Below are 17,923 nucleotides of genomic sequence, written 5' to 3'. Positions count from 1 at the left end.
AAGGAGGATTCAAACACACACAGTTGTAAATTGTTCAGTTATGTGCATGATGAATAGATCCTTTTCTGTTTAGCTGACAATTATTTAAACCCTCAAATCAATGGCAACTATTTTGTGGGCATTTAATAAGCCTAAGCGATTCAAAACAAGCATCAAGTCAGCTTATATTATTAATAGATGGGCGTCAGCAGTGTAGTCTCAGCAGTATCAGCCAGGAGCAGTGGCCACTGCTGGGACAACAGGCAGTCACAACAAGCTGGGAGCCCAGGTAAGTCTGGAGCTGAGAGTCTTAAGTGGGTGGGAGGACAGGGTGAAGGATTAAAGGAAGGAATGATTTTTGGGAGAGTGATTCTGATGGGCCCAAGGCACCAAAGAGGTCCCTTGTCTCACAGCAGTCTGTGCAGCTAAAGTTGTCGGGCTTCCTGCACGGTGTGCCCCCATCCCCATTCTTGGGGACAGGGTGAAGTCCTTGACTGGCCATTAATTGCCCACTTAAGGGCCTTATTTGGTCCAAGAGTGGGTGGGCTGCCTACGCCTCCCTTGCCCTGCACAAAGGTGCGGGGGCAGTAGGTAGGAAGGCCACTCTGGATTGAAATCCATTGGTTTGAAATCCATTGGTTGAGGAGCATAAAATTCAGCCCAATATTATTTAAACTGTTATTTACCTGTTTGTTGTTTATCTTCTGTTAATTCAATTTGATTTCAACTTTCAAATTAATTGCTGCTGTTGTGATAGAACAACTGGCTTGTGGCAGCCTATGAGCTCTTTCTGTACTCTGAGCTGCAGTGGTTGTTTTTCGCACATTCCCTGGTGCTGATTAAAGGAGCTTTGAATTTCTCTTCAAACTATAATTCTGTAATTCTTTACTTTCACCAAACTACCTTCCTCTTGGTTTACTGCTATTATTGGTTGACATTTAGAACCGAGATAGTCCTGCATAGTTTTATATAGCCAGGCAGCAATCTCCAATGGAAAGTCATATTCATAGTAAAAAAGGTGTTTAAATCAAATACAGCATATGCAGTGAGACATTTCCACAAGTTGACACATTTACATTTTCTCCCTTTGTCATTGATTTGCTAAACTGTCCATTTGCATGGTATCTAAAAACTGTGCCTCTTGTGATGTTAATAACCATAACTAGCGGTCAAATGACATCACTTTCAGGAGCAAATATTTCAGGTCATTCGTTAGGCAGTCAGCATGCGAGCTCTGAGCCAGCAGTACAATAAACAAGAAAGGGCAGCTGCATAGGAATATAGGACATGGGAGCAGGAGTGGACCATTCGGCCCTGTATTCAGCCCTGCAAGCTTGCTCTGCCATTGACTATGATCATGGTTGATCTGGTTGTGGTCTCAACTCCACTTTCCTGTCTGTCCCCATAACTCTTGATTCCCTTGTCTGTCAAGCATCAATCTAACTCCACCTTGAATAAATTCAGTGACCCAGCCTCCACTGCTCTCTGGAGAAAAGAATTCCACAGATTACAACACTCTGAGAGAAGAAATTTCTTTTCATCTCAGTCTTAAAAGGCAGATCTCTTACTCTTAAACTCCATCCTCTAGTTTTGGTCGCCCCCGAGGAAACGTCCTCCAGTATCTACCCAATCAAATCCTCTCAGAATCTTAGATGTTTCAATAAGATCACCTCTTGATCTTCTAAACTCCAATGGGTACAGGCTCAACCTCTATCTACCTTCATAGGATAAACCCTTCATCCCAGAAATGAGCCAAGTGAATCTTCTCTACACTGCTTTTAATGCAATTATATATTTTTTTCAATTAAGGACCGCAAAATTGTACACAATATTCCAGATGTGGCCTCACCAATGCTGTAGCAAAACCTCCTTACTTTTATATTCCATTTCCCTTGCCATAAATGCTAACATTTCATTTGTCTTCCTAATCAATTGCTGCAGCTGCATTCTAACTTATTGTGATTCATGTACCAGGACACAACAATCCATCGGCGTCTCAGAGTTCTGCAATTTCTCACCATTTAAATAATATGCTGTTTTTCTATTCTTCCTGCCAAATTTTCCTTTACATTTTACCACCTTGTATTCTATCTGCCAATTTTTTGCCCACTCGTTTAACCTGTCTATATCCATCTGCAGACACTCCCCTCCTCTTGACAACTTACTTCTCAGATTGGCAACTAGAGATAAAAACAACGATAATCCTCTTTATTTATACTTTTTAATTCATTTGTGGGAAATGGGCATCACTGGCTGGCTAGCATTTATTACAGTAAGAAGTTTAACAACACCAGGTTAAAGTCCAACAGGTTTATTTGGTAGCAAAAGCCACACAAGCTTTCGGAGCTCCAAGCCCCTTCTTCAGGTGAGTGGGAATTCTGTTCACAAACAGGGCATATAAAGACAGAGACTCAATTTACATGAATAATGGTTGGAATGCGAATACTTACAGCTAATCAAGTCTTTAAGAAACAAAACAATGCGAGTGGAGAGAGCATCAAGACAGGCTAAAAAGATGTGTATTGTCTCCAGACAAGACAGCCAATGAAACTCGGCAGGTCCAGGCAACTGTGGGGGTTACAGATAGTGTGACATGAACCCAATATCCCGGTTGAGGCCGTCCTCGTGTGTGCGGAACTTGGCTATCAGTTTCTGCTCAGCGACTCTGCGCCGTCGTGTGTCACGAAGGCCGCCTTGGAGAACACTTACCCGAATATCAGAGGCCGAATGCCCGTGACCGCTGAAGTGCTCCCCAACAGGAAGAGAACAGTCTTGCCTGGTGATTGTCGAGCGGTGTTCATTCATCCGTTGTCGCAGCGTCTGCATAGTTTCCCCAATGTACCATGCCTCGGGACATCCTTTTCAACCGGGATATTGGGTTCATGTCACACTATCTGTAACCCCCACAGTTGCCTGGACCTGCCGAGTTTCACTGGCTGTCTTGTCTGGAGACAATACACATCTTTTTAGCCTGTCTTGATGTTCTCTCCACTCGCATTGTTTTGTTTCTTAAAGACTTGATTAGCTGCAAGTATTCGCATTCCAACCATTATTCATGTAAATTGAGTCTCTGTCTTTATATGCCCTGTTTGTGAACAGAATTCCCACTCACCTGAAGAAGGGGCTTGGAGCTCCGAAAGCTTTGCTACCAAATAAACCTGTTGGACTTTAACCTGGTGTTGTTAAACTTCTTACTGTGTTTACCCCAGTCCAACGCCGGCATCTCCACATCATAGCATTTATTATCCATTCCTGGTCAACCCAATGCTGTGACTCTGGAGTCACATGTAGGCCAGACCAGGTAAGGACGGCAGATTTCCTTCCCTAAAGGACATTAGTGAACCAGATGGGTTTTTCCAACAATCAACAATGGTTTCGGTAGATTCTTAATTCCAGATTTTTTTTAATTGAATTCAAATTCCACCATCTGCTGTGGCAGGATTCAAACCCAGGTCCCCAGAACATTAGCAAAGTTTCTGGATTATTAGTCTAGCGATAACACCACTAGGCCATTGCCTCCCCATGCATTCGTTTTTCCGAATCATAATTTTTCAGGAACATCTTATGAAAGTAGAATCTAAAAATATATTTTAACCAGTTGTGATCTTATATATACCAACCTTCAACTATGCATCATATAATCCTAATCCCCTGGCAAACAGCATTTTATAGAGGCATCAGTGTATACTGAAATATCTATACCATGTCATTAGTGACTGTGCATTTCTCTTGATGCCCCAACTCCCATGATCTATCACATGGCATATGAAAGGGAATATCATCACATGGCTTTGAGATGAATCTGCTGTGATGAGGCTATCGACCATTGTCTGAAATGGCCCATGTGACAAATGCAACGGTACAGATCTAACTTTTTTAAATCTAGCAAAATGTTGGCACAGCCCCAATCTAACTGCTGTATAACAACATTGACTACAGCCTTTATTGACTGTGAAGACAAAGGCTTAGACTGAAATGCAAGGGACAAATGGGTCACATGCTTGTTATAATTTAATCAGCAAGCATGTCCAATATTTCATTACTTAAGCTTCAGTATGAAAAAGCACAAGAGTGCCAATGTGTAAATTGCTGCAAAAGGATTTGTGAAAGACATGAGATTTATTTTCTATAGGGATGCCCTAACAGAGCACTGAATTGTGACGCTGACATTTTGGAGCTTGCAGTTGTTGTATATTCAGTAGAGTTTCTGACTCTTGCATGGTTGAACATTGTGTTTACTAATAGCGCATGAATTTTTACATGTATACATGGTATAGCCCAAGCTATGTGCTAACTCCATGGTTGCTTCAACACAGGTCTCTGTCCCGTCCATGACTAACTCTAGTTTCAGATTATGTGTCTCTTTACATCACACTATGGGCAATACAGTTTCAAAGTCCCACATTGACCCTTGCTATGCCAAATACCCTTGTATTACACCTTATGTCTTTCCTCCACCCCCCGCCCCCCCCCAACCAAGTATTTACCCAATGCACTTACATTACACACATGCCACCCCTTCTCCCCCACTCATGTCTCTGACTTTATGAATTCAGATGGTCTGGAGGCTTGCAGATCTTGTTCTGGTCACCGTCAGTAGGCTCCAGTGATTTGGATAATCTTTGTTCATTCTGAGTTTGAATTGAAGTCTGTGTTTCTGGAACTTGGTTATTTTCTAATTCTCTCAAGTGTATAGTCAGACATTTGCCTCGAGGGTTGAAGAGAAGGCTCCTTGTGTTTCACTTAATTGTACATTCCAGAAATGGACGACCTTGGCTGGTCATCGTCCCTCCAGACAATGGCAGCCTCTCACAAGATCACTGATCCATGTCCTTTTTCTCTTGTGTAACTGTGGTGGGTTTCTAGTGTGGTACCTTCTATTGTAGATAGAAGCTTCTGCTGCCTGTAGAACTGTTCTTAGTCCTGAATGTTTTGGTAATCCTTGACTGCCAGCCCTGGGATTAGTTTCTTTGGCAGCATTGGGAAATGGGTCCGGAACTCTGATGGTGCTAATCCACATTGCAACAGAATGAATCTATAAATTTAAAGCACCGAAGGGAAGTCACCATTCATTCTGAGAAGAGTTTTAATGGTGTGGATGCACCTTTCTGCCTTGCAGTTCAATTGTGTGTACTTTGGGGAGCTGGTACAGTGTTGAAAACCTTAAGTGATTAAATATATGAATTTCCAACTGTTTCCATGGCTTGATAGGGAATGGTGTGGGGATGAAGGGCTCCCTCCCCAACCCTAGCCCTAACGCAGGTTTGTGCATCTCTCAGATCTGGCAGTTTACAATCATTTCTTCAATGGTCCTTCATGCATCTGGCTGCCATACTGCAGATTGGACATGTGGACAGCGATTCTCCCAGCCTGCTGCGCTGCTCAAGTAGCACGGTGGGCCGGGAAACATGAGCGGCAGCTGTTTCGTGGGCTTCCCACTAGGCATCACGGCCTCTGAGTCTCCGGCACTAGGATTTACAGTGTCATCTGCTCCGTGCCGGTAATTGGCATGGAGCTGATTACCATATGGAAATCGTTATTTGCATTTGATTAGCGGGCCCGGGACTGAATTCTCTGGGCCTCCGAATATCTACCCTCCGCTCCCCCTCCCATCCCCATCCAACCCCTTGCCGGGAGTGGTTCACTCCAGCGGGATTTACTCCTGCTCCCCACTAACTGGGAACAGGAGGCCTGACCCTGCTGAATGGAATAGGGGCCATTGACTGCCTCCCACCCCAGGAGGTCAAGGTTAACCGGGGTTGGGGGGGGGGGGAGAGAGTGCTCCTCATTCAGTGCCCACATGATGATGCCAGCCTGGCCCCTGGCACTGCCCAAGGGGAAAACTGGCACTGCTCACTGGGCAGTGTTGAGGGTGGTGCCTATGGGGGGGGGGGGTGCGGTTGGCGCTGCCATTCTGCACTTGGGTTGACTGGGAGAAGGAGGGAGGAGGTGATCGGGGCTGGATCAATGTCCTGGATCAATGTCCTCTCCCATTGAGGGGTGGTTGGGACTGGCGGGTGGGGGGGTGGAGGGAAAGGGGGAGGGAATGGCCGGGCTGGGGGTTGGGACTGTCGGGGTCCAACTGGAGGCAATGACCAAAATGGGGGTCATTAGCCAAAAGAATGGTGTCCTGGGATAGTCTCAGTTCTGGACCCAAACGGGTCTGTTTGAATTTGTGTTGATCTGTGCCAAGAGAATTCCACCCAATAACCTCAGTGGACAACAGCCTGACCAAACTCTCCAACCTTAATGCTAACATGGCAACTCAGACTGGACAAGAAATCCAGATTGCTGTATAAGCTTCTTACCCCCTTTTGGCAGATTCGATTTAAACCACTTGCCATTGGCACTGCCTCAGGATCTGAGATTTTTCAATGCATAATGTCAGCCATTTTGCAAAGTGTGGAGAGGTCATTGCCATATGGATGATGCTTGGATCCATGGTACGACAGGAGGCTCGTGGCTGTCTTCGACCCTGTGATCACGTCCCACTCTTGAGCATAAAAATCAAGATTGATGCTCCAGTGGAGTACTGAAGGAGTGCTGCACTATTGGAGGTGCCATCTTTCTGATGAAACATTAAACCAAGGACCCAACTGCCTGCTTAGGTGGATATAAAAGATCCTATGGTACTATGGAGCAGGGGAGAGTTACCCGACATGCCCTGGCCAATATTTATCTCAATCAATATCACAAAAACGTTCGCCTCTCCCTGGAGATCACATGGTCTGGAATGGGGGGGTGGGGGTGAGTTAATAGGTTGTGATGAACAAAGCATCGTAGCTGTGAGGGACAGCTCGGTGGATAGGATATTAGTATGTAGATAGGCTGGAAAATTGGGCGGGGATCCTGGATTCAGGATTCAATCCTGGACCGGGGAGCGGCGCGGGCTTGGAGGGCCGAAGGGCCTGTTCCTGTGCTGTATTGTTCTTTGTTCTTTGTTCTTGTTAAAAACAGGTTATCTGGTACAATCACTTGACTGTTAATGGAGTTTGCTGTGAACAAATTGTCTGCTACATTACAACAATGACTTCAAAACACTTCAAAAATACTTAACTGTCTGTAAAGTGCTTTGAGATCTTCAGTGGTCATGAAAAATGCAAGAAATTTTATGTACTGTAGTCCAAAATCCAAATTATATCTGATTTACATTTACAAGTTCTACTTCCACTGTTCCTTAATGAGCTTAGTCTGTAGATTTATCACTGGATTAATGTTTTCAATATTACCCGTTTCTAATCTCAGTGAGAAAAGTGGACCTTGTGAAGTGTTGGCATAGAGGCTAGTTACCGCTTTCTTTCTCTCATCATTTATTCCTATTTTAACAATAGCATGCTCAGCCCTTGTACTTTGTGAGCATAGTTTGTACATTGAATTCGCCCACTAGTGCAAAATCCATTATTATACTACATCAAACCTACAGAGCAACAGTATATCACAATAAAAAATTTGGTTTGAAAAAATACTAATGATAAACGTGGAAAATGTTTAAATGGAAAATACGTCATTTGTAAGCTATGCCTTTATTGATTTTCATTTAGATTGCGGAGTTGATTCAATCATGTATTCCAAACGATATGCTTGAACCTTTTAAACCCGCTAGTGAATTTTTTGTAGCTCTGATTTCATGGCATGTGTTATGAGCTTAAAAACTACAGTCTTCCTAGTGTACTGCCATTATTGAACTGAATGTATCATGGTTGTGCCCAAACATTCATTCACAGCAGAGGTCACATGACTATGCCAAGCCAGGAAGGACATATAGTCATGATTGCATTTCAAAACCCCTCAGCATAGATGTTTAGTTGGCACAATGGATGGTACCTTTATCCTCTTGGTTATCAGATAAGCTAAGTGTTCCTGAAATTTGCAATACAATAGTACAAATCAAATGGAAGAATACTATATATGATTTTGGAGTTCGCAGACACTTATATTCGGTCAGTTAGCATCAGTTTTTGAACTCGTAATACAGTGGGCCCAGAATCAGTAAAAGAAAATGTTTTGCTGTGACTTGTTTGACGATCTGGAATTCTAATACTGGATAATTGTTTATTTCTAGATTGCAGCCATGTACTCTACTGTGAATAAACCAGCAAAACAATGGTCTCAAGCAGAGGCAGAGCAGGAAGGTGGATATGCCAGCATTGATGAGGTGACTCCTCAAAGACGTCCATCTGCAGCCAGTCACCTTTATGCGTCTGTAGCTGAATATGAAAGAGAACCCAAAGTTGCAGATAAGGATGAATCTGTAAATGATGCGGGAGAGGACATTGATCCAGGATATGAGCCCATCAGAGCTCTAAAAGAGGAATCTCCAGAACAGGAAACTGAATCTAATGGAAACCAATCTCTGTGTGTAGAAGGCGAGAACCATTACGAAAGCATCCGGGAATTGCAACAGAAACAAACCGTGAATAACCCTGTTTAACTGTGGACATCACTTAGCACATCTGAGACACAAATTCTAGGCTTTTACTTTAAAATTATTTGTTTGGCATTTCTTATAGTAGGCACCTCATAAACAGAATGTAAGGAGGAAATATTTTCTGATTACATCTACTCGTGTTCTGATACATTATGAATATTTTAACTCTGTTGAATCAGGCTTTTGGGGAGGGAAGACTAATTCCTGGGTGTCTAATTCCTGGCTTTTTTCTCCAGGAGCCTGCTTTTATGCACAAAGTAACAGACAAGATTGCAGAATAAATAGGTGCAATTACTACCATAGTGCTATTTACAGAGTGCAGTGGAGTGAATGGAGCACTTATATTTTATTTGGGGAACTAGAAGGTGGTTTTATTTTCAGAAATTAAAGAATTCTGAGTGCACAACAAAAGAAGCATTTCTCTTTTGGTGGAGATGCATTAGTTAATTGCTATGTGGGACAATAATCATACGTAATTGAATACTTGTGTAAATAGGCAAATAAAAATTTAAAGTTTTTAATGTTCCAAATAAATTCAAAGTAGGTACTTAATTCAACAGGGCTTAACCACAATGATGTTTCTCACTGAGAGATTTTCCTGCTTTAAGCTTTAGACCTGTTTATGAATCAGCCCTCAGTTAATTTCCCTCATTGGTACCAGTATCTTGATGTTATGCTAACAGGAAAACCATCATGAAGGATTTGTTACCTTCCATTGAGTGTAAACTTTATTTCTACTTTCCAAAGGATGGTCATAAGAATGTATAAAGTGATGTCTTCACCCAACCCATATGTGCACCAGCAATGAACCTTCAGAACTACCCCCGCAGCTCAAAAAATAGAAAAGCACAAAATCTCCAAATCTTCAACACAGAACATTTGTGATGACTGGGAAGAAAACAAAATTCTCTTTTATAATCCTGTAATTTTCTCCCAGCTCTGCACCAGAAACTTGTCTACCTACTAATTCCGGACTTCGCTGAAGAGCTACTAGATTAACTGTTCTTAAACCTATCTGAAGGAAAGCTGCTCTTTGGATATTGATGTAAAGGAAGTACTTAATAAACTCAGCCATCCCACGTACAGTTTCAATGTACAGCATCTCCAAAAATTGCTCACCACTGCCTCCCACAAATGTTAGATATGAAACTGTATTGTAATCCCACTGGAGCAACATGTTTAGTATTACAAATTCTTCAGGCCTAAATAGACAATTAGGCCTGACCTGTTGACAAACAGAGCAGGCAGTTTAAAAATAAGCATGGAAATGTGTCATTTATTTTGAAGTCAAATCTGGCGCAATTTCTCCAGATTCATTCTTCAAGTAAATTTGTTTGTTAAATAAGGGTTTTGCTTTCCTAGACATAGGAAGATGGTAGTCCTCCTAAGCTTCCAGGTTAAGGCCTAATAATTCCAAATGATTTTTAGGCCCTTGTTTTTATTATGAACATGTGCTTTGCATCGTGAACCACATTCTTTTATGTAGTTTTCAATGCTTGCTGGGTAGGTACCAGATCTCAATTAACTGCTTCCATTGTTTTCTAATTCCTGTCCTTTTATATTAGTGAACCAAAAAGGATCAAAACCTCATCTCCAGAGTCTAGCATCAAAATGTGTTGCTGGAACGATGGAATTATCATCTTTGGAAAGCAACTTGCCAGGTTCAAGTAATGTAGGTGAATGTTTCACTATTTCATTTGATTACCTTTGCAATAGAGAAGAACTTTGCAAAACCTTCACTCAGGAGATCAGATTAATCAACAAGGTTTGAATATTGTAATCCAAGATTAGGCAGAGATAAAAGACTGCTTAGAAATCAACACTTAATAGATTTCTGCGATCGTGGAAATGATCAACAAGGACTTTAAAAGCATTATTAAGTTGATAGTCTCAAGTTCTACTTGATTATCTTCGTCCTTTAAAGGGAATCTCTATGGTGTGTTACCACTGGAAATTTCACAAGCTAACTAGTCCACAATATATTAGGCATTGGGCGAGTCTCTCTAGCCTCCCCATGGCATGTTCCTTGGCAGCAGGAGGTGGTCTGCCATTGGCGGGATCTTCTGTCTTGCCGCTGTCATTGAGATTGCCCATTGAGTCCACCCCACGCCACTGGGAAACCCATGGCAGGGGTGTGCCGTCGGCAGGGCAGAAGATCCCGCCAGTATGAACAGCCGGAGCGTTCAGGCCCATATAAATACAGGAACATATTAGTTGTCCTTTTCTCATTCTGTTCTTTGTTCTAGCATAATGTAAAAAAAATTAATATAAACAGCTTATAAGTAGAATTTACAGAATCTATAAAACATCAAGATAGCCTTTCATTATTTGGATTTAATTCATGTGAAATACTGGATCATCCAGAGTAAATGCGTTTACAGGAATCAACATGAATTTAGAAAGGAAAGCTCCTACCTAGACAATCTGCTGAATTTCTTTGAGGAAGTTATAACCTACGTGGACTGCAGTTAGTCCTACGGCATTGGTGTGCCTTGACTTCCAGAAGGCTTGTAATAAAGTTCCATATATATGCCTTAAAGACAAAATTGTGGGAATTCAGAGTAAACCCTGAGAATGTTTAAGAAAAGCTTAAGAGTAGGAAACAAAGGGCCCGATTTTACCAACAATTTGCGCCCGTTTTCGGGCGCGAAATCGCGGTAAATTCGGGCGTCGGGCCTTTAACGCAATCTGCACCCGAATCCGAGCAAATCGCGACTTTACCGACACCCGATTCGGGCGTGGGTCCGGTCCGCGCCTGAATCAGGGGTGTGCCGTCGGCAGGGCAGAAGGATCTCTGGTTGGGGGGGAAGGAGGGGGGCTCAGATGGATCTCTGGTTGGGGGGGGGGGGTCTGCCGAGGCGGGGCCTGCCTCCCAGGGTGGTCTGTATTATTAAACTTGCCAAAAGTAGGTGTCCTGGGTCATGTGACCTTGCTTCTCCACAAAAACTTCAGAAGGGTGTTTATCTAATGTCTGGAATAGGGGGCATAACTCAAAAGACTGAATGCACATATATCACAGCGTGAAAAGCCAGCATTCTTTTAGATGAAATATACAGTCACCATAGACTTTTCTTCAACTGCAGTAATGACTGAAGTGGCCAACATAGGACCAGTTGGAAGAGAGCTGACAGCCTCCAGTGTAAAGTGCAGGAAGACATTTCAGAGTCTGGTGAATGGTGAGATTTTTATTTCAGCGTCAAAGGCAAAAAAGATAATTTATTGACCAAATTCAGTTGTTCCAGATGAGACTCAACGATTTCCAGGCAGCTGGACAGAGATATTGGTACAGGATGGATCAGTGGGAGCACTGACTGACAGACTAGTCCATGGAAATCTTTCGGCACCCACTCATTATCTGTGTTTAACAACACAGATCTGTGGCATCATGGAAATATTAAAAGTTACTTCTGATCAGCAAGAATGATGCAAATTGCAAATGTAGTTAAATACACGCAGCTGTGTTTATTGCTTCTGAGTGGTTTGCACAGGAACAGGTTATATTTTTAAACTAACAATTGTCATTCTGAGTGAGAAATTTACTCGCAGATATGATTTTAAGTCAAGGCATCATTTCTACTCAGATCTGTGATCTGACACGGGAGCGCTTTTTCAGATTTTTTTCAAACTGCATGCGCAGTTCAGGGCTCCGAACGTTCCGGCAGCGCTAAGCCCCGCCCACTGCGCGGATCGGACTGGAGCCGGCAAAAAGCGTATGGGCGCGCTGGAAAGAGGATGCCAGGCTCTGATCTATTTGACGCCCAGATTCGGCACTTAGACTCAAAATGGTAAAATCGGGCCCAAAGAGTGCTCATTAAAAGGAGTTATATCTGAAAGGGGATGGGATCCTGAATTCAGAAACTCAATACAAAGTGGTCAAGTTTACAGAAATTGAAAGAAGAAACGCAGAAGTTACAATCCATGGCAGATAAAATATGTAAATGGACTGAACAATGGCTGATGAAATTTAAAACCAAAAGATGCTTCAGATTGGAAGGTGAAATAGTTTGCACGTATACGCCATCAATTATGTTGGAATAACTAAGGATGAAGCTGTAAAGTCCTGGAAGACTTTTTGTATCTTTGACACTAAGCATCCCTGACTAATGCAGAACAGCAAATAGCAAATGTTGACTACGCAAAACAGTAAAATACAAGTCAGAGGAAATAATGATTAAACATCCGGTTAAGATATAGAAGCAAAAGATGCAGAACATTACTTTAAATCACAGTAATAGGGCAAGTAGAAGATCATTGACTGCTATCAGGAAGTTCAGTTTCAAAATGCGGAATAGACTCTCAAGGCAAAAATCTTAGAAATATTCAAAAAATAATTGCTTTCTACAATAGATGAGCTTTAGAGTTTCTCCAGACTGATGAATTATGATGAGCCAAATGATCATCCTCATCCTTGTGATCATGCCGAGAAAAGGAACAATGGATTTCAGAATCTGGAAGCTAATTTTTTTGTTACTCTTCCAATGCCATTAAAAATCCAGCAGCAGCATCTTAGCTACTAGTTTGCTCCGAATTCAAATTCCCAAAGACGACTTTAATGTCAGTCATCAAATAATATTTAGTGGGTTTTTTTGTGGTGGTGAGAGAAATGCATCTGATGAGCATAATGAGGAACAGGAATGGACAATATGCCACCTCGAGCTCTGCCATTCAATATGATCATGATGTGGAGATGCCAGTGTTGGACTGGGGTGGACAAGGTGAGAGGTCACATGGCACCAGGTTATAGTCCAACAGGTTTATTTGAAATCACAAGCTTTCAGAGTGCTGCTCCTTCAGCAGTTTTCTGACAGCTTGTGATTTCAAATAAATCTGTTGGACTGTAACCTAGTGTTGTGTGACCTCTCATCTTACTCAATATGATATAAAAACTCCAATATATTTGTCAAATACTATTTCCCTTTCATAAAACCATATTGGGTGGGATTTTATGGCCTCACTCATCCTGAAACAGTTTCCTTGGTCCGTCCCTCGCCCGCTCCAATTCCCGTGGTGGGCGGGACAGTAACATCCCGGCTATTGACTCTGTTTGATGATACAATCGTTTTCTAAGTGCTTTGTTAAGACTTCCTTAATCAATTTCAGCATTTTCCTGATGGTTCTGAAACAATGTTTGGTTATTCATACACTTAAGGTGGTAATGTCAAGACAACAAAGTCAACATTCATCCTGTCCCTTAGCAAAACTTACAAAGCAATGAAATAAACTGCCTACTATAGATCAAGTTGGTACTTGCTATGCACAAATAGACCTCTAGAAAAACATGACCCTCAATATCAGTGCCATATATAGGATTTCAAGTTGTTTCAGGTCTGTATCCTAATTATATTTTTTTTAATTCACAAGTTTTCAGTAAGCATTGATAACACATTTAGCCAATTAGGCCTTTTTCATGTTTTTTGAAAAAAATGTGTCTTGTAATTGTAGTTCAAGTATGAATGCTGACAATATATAATGCACAGTAATGTGCCACATGGAGAGTTAGTGTGTCAATAATTTTAACAGAGTCCTTTCTCTACTGCTGATATTGAAACAATGGGCAAGATTCTCCGGCCTCTCAGCCACGTGTTTCTCGGTGGTGGAAGGGGCCTGCTATTTGCTGGTGGCGGGATTCTCGGGTCTCACTGCTGCCAGTGGGATTTCACAACAAAAGCACCCCTCGCTGCCGGCAAACCCAAGGGTGGGGGTGCGTTGCCAACAGGACCAGAGAATTCTGCTGGCTGGAGAGTTCCGGCCTATATCTTTCAAGTGCAGGAAATTGTATATCAGTGAAAGAACCATGGCAAGTTGCTTGGAATGAGTAAATGATTTGTTATAAATACATTAAAAAATGTATGTTGAAGCAGAGGAAGTGCTAATGAAATGGAACTCATCTAATGCTATACTTTTATTCAGAGAACTTGATGCAAAACTTCCATATTCCATAAGCCTATTTACCATTTATACCTGTTGTACTGCAACATTAATCAATCTGTTAATTTGTCTTAATAATAAGAAAATACGGTACTTACTACATGAAATTCAACAACTTTTGTATTCAGTTTTGAAAGCTCTTTTGTACTTTTTTAAATTGCAAGATGATATTTGCTTACAGTTGATTTTGCTGAAGACTAATAATAGGATAAATTTTAAACCTATTGTAAAAAAAAATGTTTTATTTTATTTTAAATGCATAACAAATTCAGTAAATTTATGTAGTAAAATGGAATCGTTTTAACCAAGAGATGTTTGTCAAACTTTATTTTTCAGCCTAGGGCAGAAGAGGTTCAGTTCTGCATCATTTTCATCGTGGTGATGCAAGTGATCTGACATATTTTCATGTGTTTTACATCATGTTGACTTTTGGGAAATATAATCCGGGAAACAATTTTCATAAAGCTTTAAATGTGGGTGCTACTCTTGATGCTGAAGCTCTTCATCACAAGGTCTATGGGCAAGGTTTTCCAGGCCCGTTTGCTGTCTGGATCGTCCGATCCTTCCGAAAGTCAGTGACTTTTAGCTGGCCCGCAGCTGATTCTTCTGCGGCAGAGCCGGAAATCTCCAGCCTGTAGTTCAGTTTGCTGAAATCTGGCCTCTGTTACCAATAGATTTAGAATTGATCATATTGATTTTCTAAATTCGGGGAGGAAACTACTGCCAAATACTAACTCCACTTCCTCACTTCCTCTACTATGTAAATATACAACTGATATGTATTGGTTTAGATATGCTGTCAGAAATCCGATGATTTGTTTTGTTTGTCAAATAACTGTAGTAATGGGACCGTGCTATGATTCTTTAGTATAGAAATAAATTGACCAATCAGATTTTTTATTTTATTCAAGCAGGAATCAATTATGTCACATGGTAACTATTTCCTAATTTACCCAGTCTTTTCTCTTATTTCCAACCTGGTTGTCTACATTTGGTCTATTACCATGGTTTCTTGATGTTTAAATATGTGGAAATTGATGGATTATGTGCAAATTTGTGAATAATTGACAATGTTGTTAAATAAAGATAAATTGTTTAGGTTTATTTTGTTGTATAGATGAAGTCCTTTCAATCCTCATTTGATAACAAAGTGATATTTTCACTTAAGTAACTGCAAAACCTTTCATATTGACGCCAAGAAAGTAATGCAAGACCCCCTACCTGCTCCACAGATGCCTTTGTCTCTACTCTGGATAATACTGACGTAACAACTTGGATGAAGTTTCACAAAGGTGATGCACCTTCATTAAACCACGAAGCAATAGTCTATACTCATGATAATGCCAGTTCCCTATGAGCCAGAGTCCATCTCGGTGGTCAAACCGATGACAGATCCTCTACGCACTTCTGAGCAATTGATCAAATTGCTTTAACCGCTGCAGCAGAGATGATCCTGTGGACTCTTTCTTTAAACCTTTTCTTGATATGGCCCTGTGACATACAAGGGTAAAGCTTGTTTTTGAAAAAAAAAACACATCAAAGAAGGATCAAGTTTTTAACAAGGGAATAGGCCATCTGGCAAAACAAAATGTCTGGCCCACAGTACCGCCTGCATTTACTTATACATTAGTAGAATAGGGCATCAGATTTCTGAGGCATTGGAACCAGTTCTGGGCTAGGTTAGACCTGTACAAGGTGGACGGGTTCCATCCTAACAGGATCGGGACTAATATCCTCGAAGGGAGATTTGCCGGTGCTGTGGGGAGGGTTTAAACCAGCTTTGTCAGGGGGAATGGAAACCTGAGAGTTTCAATTGGAAGGAAAGTAAGCTGGTAACAGGAAGTAGAAGTGTAGCAAAAGAAATGAGAAGGCAGGTGAAAAAATGTAAGCATCAACTAGGTTTAGAATGCGGAATGATGTTAAAAGACAAAGTTAAGGGCACTCTATCTGAATGCACACGGCATTTGTAAAATTCATTTACAGGATGTGGGCATCGCTGGCCAGGCCAGCATTTATTGCCCATCCCTAATTTATCTTCAGAAGGCGGTGGTGAGCTGCTGCCTTGAACCGCTGCAGTCCATGTGGTGTAGGTACAGGCACAGTGCTGTTAAGGAGGGAGTTCCAGGATTTGACCCAGTGACAGTGAAGGAACAGCATTATATTTTCCAAGTCAGGATGGTGAATGAATTGGAGGGGTACTTCTAAGTGGTGATGTTCCCATGTGTCTGCTGCCCTTATCCTTTTAGATGGTAGCAGGTGTGGGTTTGGAAGGTGCTGTGTAAGGAGCCTTGGTGAATTCTTGCAGTGCATCTTGTAGATGGTGCGCGCTGTTAATTGGTGATGGAGGGAATTAAATTTTGTGGAAAGGGGAGCAATCAAGTGGGCTGCTTTGGTGTCAAGCTTATTGAATATTGTTGGAGCTTTATTTATCCAGGTAAGTGGAGACTATTCCATCACACTCCTGACTTGCGCCTTGTAGATGGCAGACAAACTTTGGGAGTCAGAAGGTAAATTACTCGTTGCAGGATTCGTACTCTTTGACCTGCTCTTGTAGCCATTGTGTTTATGTGGCTAGTCCAGTTCAATTTCTGATCAATGGTAACCTTCAGGATGTTGCCAGTGGGGGATTCAGTGATGGTAATACCACTGAATGTCAAGAGGCGATGTTTGGATACTCTGTTGATGGAGATGGTCATTGCCAGGCACTTATGTGGCATGAAAGTTACTTGCCACTTATCAACCCAAGCCTGGATATTATCCAGGTCTTTGTGTATTTTGACATGGACTGATTCAATATCTGAGGAGTCCGAATGGTGCTGAACATTGTGCAGTCATCAACAAACATTCCCACTTAAGACTTTGGGATGGAGGGAATTTCATTGATGAATTTGCTGAAGATGGTTGAGCCTAAGACAATACCCTAAGATCTTTTGCAGTGATGTCCTGGAGCTGAGATGATTGACCACCAACCAACCCAGCCATCTTCCTGTGGGCCAGGTAAGACAGGAGGGAGAGAGAAAAAGTGGAACTACGGACCTGTTAGTTTACACCAGTAATGGGAAAATGTGAGAATCGGTGATAAAGGATGTGATAAACAGACACTGGGATAATAATGACCCGGTTGGACATAGTTAACATAGATTTATGAATGGGAAATCATGTTTGACAAACCTGTTGGAGTTTCTTTGAGGATGTTACCAACAGAATTTATAAAGACAAGTCAGTGGAAGTAGTGTATTTGGATTTTCAGAAGGCTTTTGATAACATGCCCCACACAGGAGGTTGGTTAGCAAAATTAAAGCACATGGCATAGGAGGTAATATACTGGTATGGATTAAAAATAGGTTAGCAAGCAGAGTGGGGGGATAAATGGGTCATTCTCACAATGTCAGGCTGTGACTAATGGGGTACCACAAAGATCAATATTTGAGCCCCAACTGTTGACGATCTATACCAATTATTTGGATATGGGGACCAAGTATAATATTTCCAAGTTTGCGGATGACAAAGCGAGTTGGGAATGTATGTTGTGAGGAAGATGCTAAGCGGCTTCACAGGGCTTTGGACAGACTTAGTGAGTGCGCAAAA

At 41.7% G+C, this 17,923-nt stretch overlaps 1 protein-coding gene and 1 long non-coding RNA gene across 4 annotated transcripts in view; one reads left to right on the top strand and one right to left on the bottom strand.

Moving 5' to 3' along the window:
- pag1 (phosphoprotein membrane anchor with glycosphingolipid microdomains 1) overlaps positions 1-11,176 on the top strand; it is a 45,211-nt gene extending 34,035 nt beyond the window's left edge. For 2 of the 3 annotated variants that reach the window (XM_078216424.1, XM_078216423.1), the window contains one exon: positions 8,042-11,176. In XM_078216424.1, coding sequence (XP_078072550.1) covers positions 8,042-8,410 — 369 coding nt within the window. In that variant the 3' untranslated portion in view covers positions 8,411-11,176. The remainder of the gene's footprint in view (positions 1-8,041) is intronic. The other variant, XM_078216425.1, reaches the window with a different exon arrangement.
- A 1,145-nt stretch (positions 11,177-12,321) lies between these two features.
- Positions 12,322-17,923, bottom strand: part of LOC144495833 (uncharacterized) — a 77,071-nt gene continuing 71,469 nt past the window's right edge. The window contains exon 3 of the long non-coding RNA XR_013498345.1: positions 12,322-15,826. This is a non-coding gene — a long non-coding RNA (uncharacterized LOC144495833). The remainder of the gene's footprint in view (positions 15,827-17,923) is intronic.

The sequence above is a fragment of the Mustelus asterias genome, chromosome 7, assembly GCF_964213995.1.
Source record: "Mustelus asterias chromosome 7, sMusAst1.hap1.1, whole genome shotgun sequence".
Classification (NCBI taxonomy): domain Eukaryota; kingdom Metazoa; phylum Chordata; class Chondrichthyes; order Carcharhiniformes; family Triakidae; genus Mustelus; species Mustelus asterias.
The sequence above is the reverse complement of the archived record's forward strand: the minus strand, read 5'-3'. Positions and strand labels throughout refer to the sequence as shown.